The 14013-nt window shown below is 41.6% G+C and overlaps 1 protein-coding gene across 5 annotated transcripts in view; it reads right to left on the bottom strand.

The window, feature by feature from the left end:
* TLE1 (TLE family member 1, transcriptional corepressor) overlaps nucleotides 1-14013 on the bottom strand; it is a 91557-nt gene that overhangs the window by 29781 nt on the left and 47763 nt on the right. For all 5 annotated transcript variants that reach the window (XM_047829843.1, XM_047829845.1, XM_047829846.1 and 2 more), the window contains one exon: nucleotides 2627-2743. In XM_047829843.1, the coding sequence (XP_047685799.1) occupies nucleotides 2627-2743 (117 nt within the window). The remainder of the gene's footprint in view (nucleotides 1-2626; nucleotides 2744-14013) is intronic.

Here is a 14013-nt window from a genome sequence, read left to right as displayed (position 1 = left end):
CCATAAAATTTGCTAATCAAGGAAACTGCAAGGTTGCACTAAGTTTGAAAAAGCTTCAGAAAGGCTATTCAATTTATGTTATCATTCCTACATCAAGTTTAGGGCAGACTGAAAAAGTCTACTTTCTTAGCCAAAAGGCTTTGCGTCCTTTAGTACAGAGTAATACAATGGGTACATGAAAGAAGTATGATGTCGCCATGGGTCCCGGTTCTCAAAAAGTAGTAGGTGACGAATTTATGATCTAAACAATCCTTTTACTGATGTCACTGTTAATTACGAATACACAAGTGTCTGACAATTTGTACTAATAAGTACAAGGGCGAATATTAGCCACAATGGCTTTCTAAGGGGCCTCCATGTTCAACTAGAAAGTTATCCTCAACTTTAAATTCATACCTTTTAAATGTTTTTTTTCTTTCTTTTTTAAATGTTTATTTATTTTTAGAAAGAGAGGGAAGAGAGAGAGCACAAGCTGGGGAGGGGCAGAGAGAGAGAGGGAGACACAGACTCCGAAGCAGGCCCCAGGCTCTGAGCTGTCAGCATTGAGCCCCATACTAGGCTTGAACTCACGAACCGTGAGATCATGACCTGAGCTGAAGTCAGCTGTTTAACCAACTGAGCCACCCAGGAGCCCCTTAAATATTTTTTTCTAACTCACCTAGAATGTTACATGTGGAAGACCCAATTTACTTTCTTCCAACAGTGTGTTACTAGATTTACTTTAATCATTGTTGTTAAAGCACCATGCAATTCACTGTAACAACATAAAATTATAACCAGTGAGGAAGCCTGGGTAATTCAAAATAACAGCCTATTGAAAGAAATATTTTTATGTAATAAAAGAAAAAAAGTTAATACTAAAGAAAATTTGCTTTCTCTCTTAGTAAAAGACTTCAGAAAAGCACAAACGTTTTTCAGGCGTTAAGAACCCAAAGACATCAGCAGTGAAAAAATAGAAGCCAAAAGGTTTTCCCTTTTAGAAAAACAATTACAAAAATGGTTCACATATTGTACAAACTGGCAAAAAGTAGCAAATAACTCATTAACTACAATGAGCCTGTGAAGTCCTTAAGGAGTCTGTAATTTCAATCAGCTTTGCACTGGACGCTTCCGCCAATGTTAAGCCTTCACAGTACAGTGTGAAGGGCATCAAAGAGCTAAGGTCTGAGGACTTCGCCCCAGACTCTCCAACATCATGTCAAGACATCACCCTGAACTACCTATACAACTGGCCATACCTAATATACGCAGGTTATAAAATAGTAAAGCACAGCTATGGATTCTGTTCTCGATCACTTGCTACTAAATATCTACACAAGCCTCATGCAGAACTCAAAACTGTATTATTGGCAACCTCCAAATTTCTGCATGTCATGTCCTGGGAATGTTACCATAGTGCAAAGTGTGGACCAATACAAGGACCTCTGGCAAAATATCCATTCCTAGACCCTCAGTTTGGGAATCTTAGCCTGGGGAAGACAATGCATTCTGGAGTTAGACTGCCTCCAGGCTCTGCCACTAACTCTGACCTTGGGCAAATCACTTACAAGCTCTGTGCCTCAGTTTCTTCCTCTAAAATGGAAGTCATGGCACTGAACTCACAGAGTTAAGAGCCCAATGAAACAATCCATGTAAAAGCACACAGTACCTGATACTAGCAAGCTGTTGCTCAGGAAATATTACCCACTGTTGGCTCTTGGCTTGAGCCGGCCAGAAGGAGGCCGAGAGGCCTAGCGTGTAAACCCCCATATAACCTGCATGCCAACCAGAGGCGGACACTTCTTCCACAAGCAACAGGAAGTGGCCTAATACAGCATTCTGGTCTCATGCTGTTCCCAGGAATGTGTCCATCTTGAAATAGACACACTCGGGGACACACAGAAAACGCCAAGTCATCTATCAGCTGCAGTTTATGATCCTCGGACCTGAGCCAATCGCCATGTGGCTTGGTTTGCTCTCCTTGTGAATGTGGTTGCAGCTAGATCTAAGTCAAGTGCCCTCCCTCCACAGGCCTGTGTTCTCAGTCTGCAGGGTCTGATTTAGATGCCTTCAGAGTTTTTCCCATTTTCACCAATGGACTTACATCGCTAAACTGCTTGCTGTTCAAGAGGATGAACTATACCTCAAGACCTAATATGAGTCTGAATACATCAACAGAACAGCATCCCAAAAGGTATTCTGTAACAGTGAAATTCTTACCCTGATTATTTTAGCAGGACAGGCTACCGAATTTGTAGGGCCGAGGACAGAAAGAAGATGCAGGCCCTTGTTCAAAAATTGAGAATTTGAAGATGATGAGAGCAGAGCATTAAACCAAGGGCAAGGTCCCTTTAAGAGCAGGGCCCTATGCAAATGCACAGGCTTCAAGTCCACAAAGGTAGTCCTGCATGCTTAAATCCCCTCTTAGGAGGAACTTAGGCAGAAAGCCTAAAATGTAATAGTGAGCCTGGCAGAGCATAATTTACAGCTCTAGAGGGAAACAGTACCTTATAATGTAAGAATCTATTCTCTTTATAGTATTAGAAATTTAAAGGATGTGAGATTATCACTAAAATCTTAGAGTACGCTTGTATGTTCACTTAGAAGTAAGCAAACAAATACTGTTTCAAGTCCTTTATTTACTTACATAGTGGCTGGAGTCCTTATCATCCACCTTTCTTTTTTTGATGTCATTGGAAAATTCAGGCCCATTTCTGCGTTTATCTGTGCCCCTTAGACTGTCTGGGACCAAGAGGGAATTACTCTGCAAGACAAAAAAAAAAAAAAAAAAATCAAGGATTCCTTCCCAGGTCTTTTTGTACACATGAAAACCCAACCTGGATGTGACAGCTATATTAGAAAGGTGATACCTATACAGCCTTTCATTCCATTTAATTCATCTTGGCTGAAGACTTTGATGGCAAACATTTATGGAGGTTCAAGCACTTAAAAGAGAGACCCTGACTATGCAATCAAACCATCTGAAGCCTGGTGGATCCTTCAGGCCCTACTCACTTAAAATGTTCTTCCGTTCTTTTTACTGTTAGAGAAATGGGAGCTTGCTGTTTACATGAGGAAGTGTTTTTTATTCTTTCCCACTGCGATTTCCTGGTCAGGAATATAAATGGCCTATGAGCAGAACCTGAGATTATTCTATTAGACGTATTCTGTGACTGTAACAGTCAATGTGTGCCCCTCAAAAAACACACACCGAGAGAGCAGGTGAGATTAACAGCGTGGCTTCCTAAAAGGCAAATCACATTTTCCACAGCAACAATGAAGGAACTCTTTTGAATTCTTTTAATTTACTGTTGAAAATAAGATTTGATGTTCCTTGCCAATAGCACTGAAATTTAAGACCCAAAGCGGGCATTTCAGCCAGTGAATCTTCAACAGCTAGGCCAGCTCCCCCACACAAAAGCAGGAGCAAGGACTAATCTTTTCTACCAACCACACAGGAGACTTTCATTCGCAAGTGCCAAGTAGGAACTGTTGACCCAAAGAAAACAAGCATTTTAGGTATTTGGGGGTCACATGACTCGATCTGCCATCCCTTCAATTCCCATCTCCCCTCAGGCTAAAGCATCAGAACAAGTTACAATGAGTCCTTTTAAGTACAGGATTAGCATATGCAAGGGGGCAATTTGTTCAGTGATGTGTTACTGCCTTGAACAATACTGAAGGAGCTGTGCAAAAATCTCCTTCACAAAGCCCAGATAACCCCAATTTCTGCAAGATGTAGGAGAACTAACAAGAGGATGTCCAGGGCCAACAGACAATTATGTAACCTTTCTCTGCCACAATTTAAAATGGAAGGGGCTGGGGAAAACCTTTAAGTTAGACCACCCCTAATGCAATGGCATGTACCAGAAACAAATTTTTAAAAGCCGGGGTGGGGGATGGGGGGGGGGTCTTCGCTCCTAACCAGTCCAAGATGATAGCCAGGTGGCTGGTTCTCAAAGCCTCCTTGTGAAAACTGTGGACTTCACCATGGGAGCATTCCCAGCTCAACCACACACAGGAGGAAATCAAAACTGGGGACCAGGAGGCAATCTGAAGCCTCTTTGCCCACTGCAGGGGCTGACACAGAAGTGAGCTGAGCTTTGATTCATGACTATTCAAGCTATACAAATGCAGGAGGCTTTCATAAAAGCAGAGGGAGGGACCCATGCAATTCAATACAGAGTAGCTCCGAGTACTGTCTTTAGCACAGTGTGTGGGGTTGAAAGGTGAGCTGGCTGGATCCCTAAACTAATTACCTTAGTAAATGTCTGCTAAAAACTAACCCTTCCGACCCAGACTCACCGCCCCCCCCCCCCCCCCCCGCTGCCCCCAATAGGACACAGGAGACTTAAGAAAACTCCTGAAAGTGTTAATGCGTATTCCTAAAAGCTGAGCCATGGAGGGGAGGAGCAGCTTGTGCTCAGGTGTAAACAGCGTCCAATAAATGCACCTGCCTGTGTTTTCGATGTTATCAGCTCTGAAGTCTCCTTGTCCAGACACTGACCAGGTAGATGCATTAAGGGCAGTGCCACAGCGCACTCAACTTTACAGCTGCCCCAGTGCCCTGAAGAATGCAGCATAGGCTTGGTGTCCACATGCAATTTTAAAGTTAAGTCTCTCCATAGCCTTCCTGCTATAACCAGCACTGGACATCCAAACCGCTCAGCCATTCATAGACAGTTTTTTAAGGATCCTATTATTTTTTTTAATGATGTCAAGTGGTATTGTAAACATAAAAGTAAACTACACTTCTGTTAGCAACAATGCAATTTGTCAGAAACAGTGACATTTCTATAGCCGGACCCATAAGCCTGTCAAGCTTTGACACCTCTGCTTCTACACGTTAGAAGTTACTACTGTAATTCCCGCATGAAGGGCTTCAATGAGGTCTATAATCTGAATAGGTTTTGAAAAGCTCTGGAAGTTCCTCTAAATTTGGACACAGCTAGTAATTAGCACCCCTACTTATGTGAAAATTGGCTCCATTCAAAATGGCAGACTCAGACAAGTTACAAAACACAATGTCTCATGGTACCTTTGATGCCATAAAATGGATTCAAAACAAGGCCCCAAAGACTGTGGGTGGAAAGGCCTGGGAGAGCCACAGTCAGGAGCCAGGGGGTAGCTGGTTCATGCCGCAGCCCCACCAAAAACAGACTACTTCCTTTTACCCTTGTTCCCATGAACCCAGTCTCCTTTGTGTAACCGTCCCCGACATCTTCCAGCTCTGACACTGCTTTCATTGTTTTTCCTGATTTAAGCAAACAGTTCCAGCCTAATGAACTTCACTGTCGGCAACAACAGCTGTTTTAGTTAAACTACTGCCTAGGTTACCCTAATCTTCATGGTCCCCTTATGCACTCCCCAGAAACCCAAAAGTGACTTCACAGGTATTAGTGGCTGTCTCGTGATACCATAAGCTCCCCCTATCCCCCAGAGCTCTGTGCTTTCCTCACACACCAGCTTCTGTTCCTCACAGCTCAAGGGTGAGTAATAGTCATTAGGAGCCATTTTATACACACTGTAAGAATAAAAAGATTATTCCTGGGTAGTGACTGAGTATCATTTGGATTTTCAAAATTTAGAGTTCTATCTTGATTTGTTAGATCTGGACTTGGATAAGATAGTATCATATTCAACATTAACCTTTAACATTTAATCAACATTGAAAAAGGCAAAAGAATGAAACTTAAGGCTGCTTCACTGTTTTTTTAGACTTGTACAATTGGAAATACAGATGGTAATTAGGTCAAACCTTTGAAGAGGCCAAAGCAACCTTAAACAGACTTACTATTCATCCTCTTCATCCCCCTCCTTTTATCTGGAGGCTGACCAGAGAGGGGAGGCAATTTATCTAAAGTCACAAAGCTCTTCCTATTCAGTGTCTCCACTCCCAGAGGAGTGATTCTTATATGTAACTTATGTACATTGAATACTTTCCCCCACATACTTATCACTTAAAAGTCACACTGGCTCTGTTAACCATTAACATTTAACCATTTAACATTCTTTTTTTTTTTTAACGTTTATTTATTTTTGAGAGACAGAGAGAGATAGGGTGCAAGCAAAGGAGGATCAGAGAGAGAGGAGGAGACAGAATCTGAGGCATGCTCCAGGCTCTGAGCTGTCAGCACAGAGCCCAAAGTGGGGGTCGAACCCATGAACCTTCAGATCATGACCGGAGCCAAAGTTGTTGTTGAACTGACTGAGCCACCCAGGCACCCCTACCCATTTAACATTCTAATATGACAGAACAATACCTAATGCAAACTGCATGCTTTCTCTGACAACCCCCCCCCCCACACACTCAGATTCCTTAACAGTCTCTGTCTCTGTCTCTCTCTCTCTCACACACACACACACACACACACACACACACACACACACAAACACACACTTGGTTTTATGCCACCATACAAAAACTGTGAACATATTTTAAAAAATTACATTCTATACTAAAATGACCCCAAGACAGTCCCAAATTCCTGCCTTTCCACTCCCGAATCCTGCCATTTGCAACCCAAGATGCAAACTAAAACAGGCGTCAGCAGAGGGCAACTCAAAGTAGTCCAGGGACCCACAGCATCACTTCACACGATGTCAACCACGGCCACTAGCCGCTGTGCAGACTTAGTTGCCACCAGACTTCTCCCAGCGTTCCTATTTTGAAAGGCTTTAATCTATTAAACAGCATTCATCAAGTTCATTTTCAAACATTTAATCTGCCAAATAAATATTTAATTGCGAATCAGAGTTTTTTTAATCCGCATGAGAACTAGGGTTATCACACGGACTGATATACTCTAATTCTAGCCAAGAAACTCAATGTTTTATTTCACCTTGCAGCTGGTAAAATTTAAATATCTGCCAGAAATTTTCAAAAACGATAATTACTGGGCAAATTTCTATTACAAATGTCCTGAGGTCTGGGATTTTTGAGACTGCATGTAAGTTTCCCTTCGTTTTTAAAATTCTGTTTTAACTAAACAAAATCATCTTATTTACTCTGTATCTTCCACAAGAGCTCGAAATTGGGAGATTTACACAGCCACAGGGGAGATTACAAATCTGAGCAAATCAAGGTCAAAAAACACATTATGACTTCAAAACAAACTGAAATTCTAAAACCATGGGGTGCCTGGGTGGCTCAGCTAGTTATGTGTTGGACTTTTTGTTTATTTTGAGAGAGAGAGAGAGAGAGAGAGAGAGAGCTAGCATGTGGGGGGAGGGGCAGAGAGAGAGAGAGAGAGAGAGAGAGAGAGAGAATGAGAATCCCAAGCAGACTCCAAGCTGTCAGCCCGGAGCCCGATGCAATGCAGGACTCAAACTCACAAACTGTGAGATCTGACCTGAGCTGGACACTTAACCAACTGACACACCCAGGCACCCTGGTTAAGTGTCTGACTCTCAATTTCAGCTCAGGTAGAGATCTCAAGGTTTGTGAGATCGAGCCCCGCATCGGGCTCCCATGTGAGCACAGAGCCTGCTCAGGATTCTCCCTCTTTCTGCCCCTCTTCCCAGTCTCTCAAAATGGATAAACTTTAAAAAACCATTAAAAATAAAATTCTAAAACTGTGATGATTTTCTGTACAGGTGGCACACACTTATGAGAAGAGAGCCAAGGAAAACAGTAAAGGGAGAGGTACATCTGACAGGTCTCTAGAGAAAAAAAAAGATCCCCCTCCAATGCTGACCACCAGTCAGAAGAAAGAGGGTCCACAAGACCTGTCAGCCCCATGGCATATGGTTCTCTCCATCTTAGGTAGAAAACTATACATGAAATAAATAGATGAGGTGCAGGGACAAAGAAAACATGTTCCCCAAGGGAACTCTCCCTCTTAAAAAATCTGGAGAACATAAAATCTCAGTGTGCACCTTCCCTGACAACAGGCAAGTTGTTCACTACAATTAATATACACTCCCTGAGGGTCGTTTCTCCTCCCATTCAGTGATGTGATGGTTAAGAACAGTTATAAGAGTAAAAGAGCTACTCAGAAAAGAAAAGGAAAAAAGTGGCAGATCTATTACAAGTGGTATACACTACCTTGAGCTGCTGGATCCTGATCCCGTTATCCCAACTGGGTGAACATGTTTTCTAAAAACACATACCAGGACTATTCCCTGCTGTAGTTCTCTGGGTGCAAGTTGGCACCTAGAGAGTTGGCAGAGTGTTTGAACCTCGTGGGTAGAAGTGGACAATGTATTATTCTCGTGAATCAAAAATAAACATCCACATGCAATTATTAAACCATACCTTCATTCAAGAACTTTCGATGTTAAGCATTAAGAGCCTGCTGACCTGGAGACTGTTCATTCAGTTGAATCAAACAAGTACACCAAGTTTTGGACTTTGTATGACCTTTATTCTCACCACCCTGGACAATGACGTTTCTATTTCATGCTCTAAATATCTACTCAAAAATGAGACAGAGAGACCCAGATCCTTCAATACAGATGAAAACCAGTCTTTATACCCTTTGTTCCAAAACTTGCACTTTTCTTTAGCAATTTAACAGTAATGGCTGTTCATGTCGGTGGAGATATTCTGGAAGGTAAACTCCAGAAAATATGAAAGAAAGCGAGTTTAATGGAATGTTACACTGTCAGTGTTACCAGAACACTTGTTACAGAGCCTTCATGTATCCTTCATCGATTCTGAGACCTCAAAGCAACTCTTCTGCCAACCGTGTCTAAACCTTGAAGCCACCAGCAGCAAATCTGAAAGGAAAACTCACTCGTGGAGAAAGCAAAAGCTAGACAGCTTTCCCTAATGTGAAAATAATGCACATTATTCAAATGGATTTCTTGAGCTGCCATGCTGATTCCCCTTGGGAACTTTCTCCTCCCCGCAGGAAAAGTGTTTGTGTCAGAGGTACAGATTGGAAACTCATGACACCTCATTTATCCTCAGTTACACTAAGGCAGTGGGAACCTAATTTGCTAGCACACTCTACACTGACAATTAACTTCTCGGTGAACATTAAAACAATTAGGTAGTGACGCACCCCCATCACATCTGTGTGCCTTCTCCAGCTACACCTGGTGCCAATTAAGCCATCACCCTGCCGCTGTACTTTTTGCGGCAGTCCAACGGGTCATTCACAGATTGTGCCTGACATTTCAACAAATGCATTTTTAACCCCTAAAACTAACAGGATCCCCGCTTGTCAACGGCGAGAAGTGTAAGAGAGTGAAGATGTGTGGAAATGTGTCCACTTGGCACCCTCATCGCGCCCTAGGAGCGCTGGAGGGTCTGAAGGGTATGCGTCCATTTTTCATAGGGTTTGAATGCAAAATGTGGGAAAGAAGCCACGTGTTCTTGCACCTCGATCTAGGAACTCAGCGCTGTCGAGGCAGATGAGCGCTTCAGTCAGGAGAACTCTCAGAAAGGAAGGTGGCCAGGTAGAAGACCTACAGACCCAGTAAATACGTGGTCTGGAGGAGGCACTAGATAGTCACCCTTGGCCTCTCTTGCTAAGTCCCCGGGTTGCCCTTCCACTACCGCGTTCTCCAGGTAAAGCAAAATAAAACACACCACGCGTACACAACAAATACGATTATTTCAAAGTAACTTTTAAATGCCCTCATGACAACTTCATTCCCCCTGATCAGGACCCTGGTGACAGCAAAAATCAAATCTATATTTCAAATCATTTTTAAAAACACTTTTTGTACAGCCACTTAGCTCTGCTTCGCTGTTAATGTCCCCCTTCCTTCTCCAGTCTCAGATGAGGTACTTTCTAATACAAGAAATTAGAAAGCACTGGGTCAGGACTTGCCTGTGAGTTACTTGAATATCTGATGGCACTCACCTCCACCTCTTCTCATCTGAAAGATGGACACAGTTTGTTGCTTACTACGTTTCAGAAGGAATGGTAAAAATGATCATGGGGCCAAAAGGAAAATAAAATTTTCAAAAACCTACTCGAAATGATGGGCATGAAGTTTCCTACTTGCAGAGCACAAACTGAAGTCTGAAAACAGCTTTGGAGGGAGGAAATATTCTCCATCTGCTTTTTGGTTTTTTAGAGTAAAGACGCCTGATGGCCGATCTTCACTGTAAGCACAGTGAGATAAAACCTGAACATTTTTCTAGTTACACACAGGCTCTGGTACCCACTCAGTGAGTTACAGCATCCACGGTAGACAGACCCCTCCGCCCGGTACAGGGATGGACCACTCCCCACCACCTAGAAACTGCTGGAGCCTTCCATTCTTCAGGGTTCACCCTTCCCACAGCAGTGATGCGGTGAGCAGTTCTCCCAGAGGATTTTTTAAGCACAGTTTTCAATTTTGCCAAAAAGGAAATCTGCTGAGACAACTGCTTAAGAAAACTTAAGTGTTTTCCACAGTGCCTAAATATTGAAATTTTAGGTGACTCATCTCAGTTTTATCCTTAATTTCCAGGCAATCCCTTGAAATATGCCAGGACACAAATTCATAAACGTTTAGGTGGAAACACCTCCTCCTTTCATGAACTGAATAGCATGAAACTAATCAAGTTCATAATAGACTCAGGTCAGTCTTATCTCGACACTGAGAAACATCAGTAACGGCCCGCATCTTCACAACTGCCTTACATTTTTTAAAGTTTATTTATTTAGGGGCGCCTGGGTGGCTCAGTTGGTCAGATGTCCCACTTCAGCTCAGGTCATGATCTCATGGTTGGTGAGTTCGAGCCCTGTGTTGGGCTCTGTGCTGACAGCTCAGAGCCTAGAGCCTGCTTCGCATTCTGTGTCTCCTTCTCTCTACACCTCCCCAGCTTGCACTCTCTCTTTCTCAAAAAAGAAATAAACATTAGGAAAAAAATTAAATAAAGTTTATTTATTTGAGAGAGAGTCAGCCCACATGTGTGGGGGAGGGGCAGAGGCAGGGGCTGGGGGAGGGGAGGAGAGGGAGAAGGGGGGAGAGAGAATCTCAAGAAGGCTCCACCCTGTCAGCACAAAGCCCAATGCAGAGCTTGATCTCTCCTGAGATCATGACCCTGACCCAAAGAAATCAAGAGTTAGCTGCTTAACCGACTGAGCCACCCAGGAGCCCCATGCCTCACACATTTTAAAAAAGGAAAAGAAACCAATAGTCACTACATTGAGCATGACTAATAATGCATTTATTGCTGTCCTGCTACTCTGCAGGTAGGGAGGACAGGGAGAACATTCCTAAAAGCTATGCTATGTCTGATGACTTTGCATTTGTGGTCCCTAAAACCCCTCACCCTGTGAGGCAGACTCCATCACCAATTCACAGATGAGGCTAGGGGAATGTTCAAAAGGATGAAAAACCTTGCCTGTGCAGTGAGAATTCCACTGAGATCTAGTTAAGTGCAACAGCCACAGAAGAAACACAAAGACACCACCTCATAGGAGATAAAGTGATGGCTGTCATCATTATTTTTAAATAAGTTCTAAAGATGAACTTGGTAATTCTAGAAGTCAGTTATGGGAGAGTGACAAAACAGTCCCTTGGACAAGACATAATCTCAATCTCTACCTCCATTAATTAACTACATGATTAGAGGCACCTAGCCTCCTTGAGCTTGGTGTCTTACCGGCAAGATGATGGTGTTGAACCGTTATGACCTCTAAACAGATCCACAATCCTTACGCTTTTCTGGACCAGGAGCCCCTTTTGAGAATTTGATGAAAGTAGAGCACGAACCCAGAACAATGTGAACACAACTGGAGAGGGATTCAAGGACCTTCTGAAGCCCATCTGTGTGCCCCACCTAAGTCCACAGACTCTGCTTCTGCTCTGGAGTCTCTCCCAGACACCTATCACCATCGTCTTCTCCCTTCCCCAAATGTTCCAAATAGTGATCACATGTGTGAGGTATCCCAGTGTTTTTCATTCAACAAATATTTGACTGTGACATTAAAAGGCATCACTGCAAAATGGCAGCAGGTACAGGTGACGCATGAACAGTGTGGGGATTTGGGGCGCCCCCATCTCAGTAAAAAATCCATGCCTAACTTTTGACTCCCCCAGAACTTAAGTACTAATAGTCTAATGCTGACTGAAGGCTTACTGATCACAGTTGATTAACACATACGTTGTATATGTGTTATATACTGTATTCTTAAAGGTAAGCCAAAGAGAATGTTAATAATGAGGAAGAAGAAAATATAAAGTACTATATTGTGTTTATCAACAAAAATCCAGTGTTCAAACCCATGTTGTTAACTGTACATGCAGTGCCTTACACAGCGCCTGGCACACAGTAAGTGCTCAATGAATGTTTGTTAAAAAAAAAATAAACACATGTTCTGTCATACTTTTTCAAAAGCCATACAACGTTTTGTCAATTCTCTGATTCCAGAGCTTTCAAGCAGACTTATTAAATACTTCCTTCATCCAAAACTGAACACAATTCACCTTTAAATTAATTGAAATATCTCAAGTTTTTATTACTACATAAGAAATAAAGTCCTTTTTGTTAGGTCATATTTCTTTGCTCAACTGTAGCATTCGGAGAAGCAGCCTTATGTTTAAAAAAAAAAAGCAAACAAGTTTTGCAAATTAATAAAAACAGTAGTCAAATCTTAATTTAAAATCAATAGCCAAATAGCAAACCCTCTTAAAAGTTACCACCTTTATCATTCATCCTTGTCAAAAAGAAGAAACTTAAAAAATAGTGTCCATATTTTCACTGTCCTTAGTACCTTCATTTCCTAGGTTTTACATTCAAACAGGCCACAGTAGGGCTCATTTGTTTTCCTACCAACAAAACTTTAAACTAGGGAATGAAATAATTTTGTCACTAACAATAAACAAACAAACTATCTACAAACCAGTTTTAGACTCACAGATGAAAATCCATACATACTCACATCCCCTCTGGATCTATAAAAGTCCCTGACTTCTGCACTTGACACATATAATTATCGTATTTGTTCAATACAGAAAGAACAGCAGGAAAAAAATAAGACTATATACCAGCGTGGGATGTTTCAGAACTCCTTAGCCTTATTTATGACAGAGGTTCTCAGGTTGGTCCAAGGGCCCCTTGAGGTTCCCAGAGACTGTTACAAATCTCTATGGGGGCAGATTTTCTTCCTTATACTTCAGCCAAAACAATGTCTTGCAAAAGATTGGATGCAGATGTGGACGAGAATATATCTATCCTCTTTTTAGTCAAGCGCTGAAGATATCTGCAATCGTGCAAAACAAAGCCATTCTTCCCACTATAATTTTTTGTTTCGGAAAATAGTTTTCACTAATCATGTTATTTACAGTAACCCAAATTAAGTAGCTCTTTACCTGTTAAAGTGATTTTTAATTTTTTTTTTTTAATTTCCAGAAAATTTTCAAAATATATGATCCACATAAACAAAAATTCTCTGGGGTCATCAATAATTTTAATTTAAGATGTAAAGATCCTGAGACCATAAGGTTTGAAAACCAGTGCCCTGTAGCAACTGCCCTTAACCCTTCACTGGTTGGGGGAAAAAAACAAAAAATAAAAAACAAACCACAGCCACCATATGGTGATCAACTGACTTTTTCTGCCAAGTAAAATACTTCATAATTCAAACCACTTTATTAAATAAGTAAGTACTACAATATTTTAGGCAACTAATAGTACACATCATCTCATTATCCATTGCTTTTCATATTCAATTTTACACAAAGTTTAAAGAGCTACTTCATTTTATACAACTGCAGCGAAATCCCACTTATGTGGACAGTGAACAATTTCATTCCTCTCTACAGACTGAATTAAATGTTTAGGTTACAAATTAGTGTCGTTTTCTCATTTTATATCATCATCACCAAGAGATGCTTGTAGGAATTAGGCAGGAAACACAGTACCTATACTTATTCTGAAAATACCCATTAAAATTATCATTAAGAAACTTGTGTAAAATTTGTTGTGAAAGAAATATGCAAACAACACATTAACCATTTATTTTGTGTTATTGCATAGCTTGGTTTATGCAATGTATCCACCATATTTTGACTTAACAGTCCAGACTGTGAACTCACCATGAGGACCTAGAAACAATCCACAGCTGTCTGAAATTCAAGAACTGT

The sequence above is a fragment of the Prionailurus viverrinus genome, chromosome D4, assembly GCF_022837055.1.
Source record: "Prionailurus viverrinus isolate Anna chromosome D4, UM_Priviv_1.0, whole genome shotgun sequence".
Lineage (NCBI taxonomy): Eukaryota > Metazoa > Chordata > Mammalia > Carnivora > Felidae > Prionailurus > Prionailurus viverrinus.
This window is presented reverse-complemented; position numbering and strand designations above follow the sequence as displayed.